The 2,673-nt window shown below is 32.4% G+C and overlaps 1 protein-coding gene across 1 annotated transcript in view; it reads right to left on the reverse strand.

Annotated features, from left to right (window-relative positions):
* LOC106477136 (titin-like) overlaps positions 1–1,537 on the reverse strand; it is a 3,604-nt gene extending 2,067 nt beyond the window's left edge. Inside the window, exon 1 of the mRNA XM_013937728.1 lies at positions 1,511–1,537. Within this exon, the coding sequence (XP_013793182.1) occupies positions 1,511–1,537 (27 nt within the window). The remainder of the gene's footprint in view (positions 1–1,510) is intronic.
* Between the last annotated feature and the right edge of the window lie 1,136 nt (positions 1,538–2,673).

Genomic DNA, 2,673 nt, shown 5'->3' on the forward strand with positions numbered 1-2,673 from the left:
ACTCTATGCTGGAGAAATATATGTTTATATATCTGAAGTAAAACACAGGAGAACAATAACACAATGAAGACGTTTCTACTCTATACTGGAAAAATATATGTTTATATATCTGAAGTAAAACACAGGAGAACAATAACACAATGAAGACGTTTCTACTCTATGCTGGAGAGAAATATATGTTTATATGTCTGAAGTAAAACAGGAGAACAATAAAAACTACGAATTTACTTCTATGTTATTTACTTTTATGTTATTTACTTCTATGTTATGATGCTATATTGTTGAACAACTATTTCAGATAAAAACATAATAAACCCTCGAAATAATTCTTTAAAATGTATTCCTGTTGTTATTTCTCTCAAGAATGTCTTTATTTTATAATTTAAACTCGTGTTACTGAGTTATTCTTTATCTCTCAAGAATGTTTTTATTTTATAATTTAAACTCGTGTTACTGGGTTATTCTTTAACTTTCAAGAATGTCTTTATTTTATGTTTTAAACTCGCGTTACTGTGTTATTCTTTATCTCTCAAGAATGTCTTTATTTTATGTTTTAAACTCGTGTTACTGTGTTATTCTTTATCTCTCAAGAATGTCTTTATTTTATGTTTTAAGCTCGTGTTACTGTGTTATTTTATTATCTCTCAAGAATGTCTTTATTTTATGTTTTAAACTCGTGTTACTGGGTTATTCTTTAACTTTCAAGAATGTCTTTATTTTATGTTTTAAACTCGTGTTACTGGGTTATTCTTTAACTTTCAAGAATGTCTTTATTTTACGTTTTAAACTCGTGTTACTGGGTTATTATTTAACTCACAAGAATGTCTTTATTTTATGTTTTAAACTCGTGTTACTGGTTATTCTTTATCTCTCAAGAATGTCTTTATTTTATGTTTTAAACTCGTGTTACTGGGTTATTCTTTACCAGTTCTTTAACAGAATGTCTTTATTTTATATTCCCAGACAGTGTAATTAACAAACTAGAAACAGTTTGTTAATTACAGCATTTCTCGCAGACATGATATCTATTGTAACTTCCTTGTGATCATCGTTATTTATTCACCAAACCTTCTATTAAGATTAGTGAAGAGAATAGATTAATAAATTTGTAGATATTTTCTTTTCTTAAGGCACATCTGTTTTAAAGTTTTATCGTAAATAATTTTCGTTTTGTAATCATTCAGAACGAGCTCGTTTCTTCGTTTGTGTTTCCCCTTATTTTAATTCAGAGGAGAGCTCTTGAAATTTGTCAGGAAGATGAATGATGATAACATGAATCAAGTTGTGATAGGTACGGAACCGAATTACATAAAGGGCTTTCTTCCGTATCCCATGTGCGTGCTGACTGTCCTATTTATTCTCGACCAATCCGTATAGTTAGGGATGACATTTTCAATCTCCAGTTAACACGTTTTATAGATTTACAGCCAATTAGATTTCCGTGTATCGCCGAAACACCGATTTGATGTGTGATAATGTTTTCACCAGCTTAGCGGGAAAGCAAGCTTACGTTTCGGATTACCGACTTAATGGTCATATTGCGGCTGAAAGGTTCCCCAACGCACCCTCAAGGGAGCAGTATTTGAAGACAATCCCCATCAAAGGGAAGGTGGACATAATTTCAGTCGTCTGTAAAGACGTCAACCAGTTTTAGTACTACACTTGTTTACGTGGCCGAATAAGTTAAAACTGAAGAAAATACTGAGCACGTGGACTTGTATATTTCGTGAAATAGGTCCAGAGAAATAACTTCAGATAACTGTGATTACAATAAGACGTTCTATACAGTGTCACAACAACAATAACTAATCGATAAACTTAGTATTACAATAAAAACAATATTTTGTGTTGTTTAGAGTGTCAGATAAGTCATTGTTACAGTTAAAATGTGGATGTATAAACACTTAAAAAAATATATATGGATATATAAACACTTAAAATAGATGTAGTGGATATATAAACACTTACAGGAAGAAACATCAGGAAGAAAAGTTACATCTGTGTGAGGTCTGCTTTTACAACAAGTAGAAAAGTTACATCTGTGTGTGGTCTGTTTTTACAACAAGTAGAAAGTTACATCTGTGTGTGGTCAGTTTTACATCAGGAAGAAAAGTTACATCTGTGTGAGGTCTGTTTTACAACAAGTAGAAAGTTACATCTGTGTGTGGTCTGTTTTTACAACAAGTAGAAAAGTTACATCTGTGTGTGGTCTGTTTTTACAGCAAGTATAAAAGTTACATCTGTGTGTGGTTCTTGGTTTGTATCTTTTCATTAAAGTACCTTTAATGTTCAGTTTGTTTATCTTCTGAATATCAACATTATCAGCCCTCGAGTTGACTATTAAGCCACAAGGAGGCACTGAAAGCAATTAAAATAAAATGGAATTCATTGTTTGTAAGTGTTCAGCAATCTGTATTCCAGTTTAATGTAGATCGACATGAACTATAACCATACCGAACTTTATTATTATCATTAAGACACCCATTCTTTATGTGATGTCCTCAGTTGTAATCAGTGGTGCTATTGATGGACCACTTGGTTCCACAGCTGTAATCCATAGTGCTACCTATGGACCACTTGGTTCCACAGCTGTAATCCATAGTGATATCGATGGACCACTTGGTTCCACAGCTGTAATCCATAGTGTTATGGATGGGCCACTTGGTTCCACAG

This window comes from Limulus polyphemus, unplaced genomic scaffold (genome assembly GCF_000517525.1).
Source record: "Limulus polyphemus unplaced genomic scaffold, Limulus_polyphemus-2.1.2 Scaffold12963, whole genome shotgun sequence".
NCBI classification, from domain to species: Eukaryota; Metazoa; Arthropoda; class Merostomata; order Xiphosura; family Limulidae; genus Limulus; species Limulus polyphemus.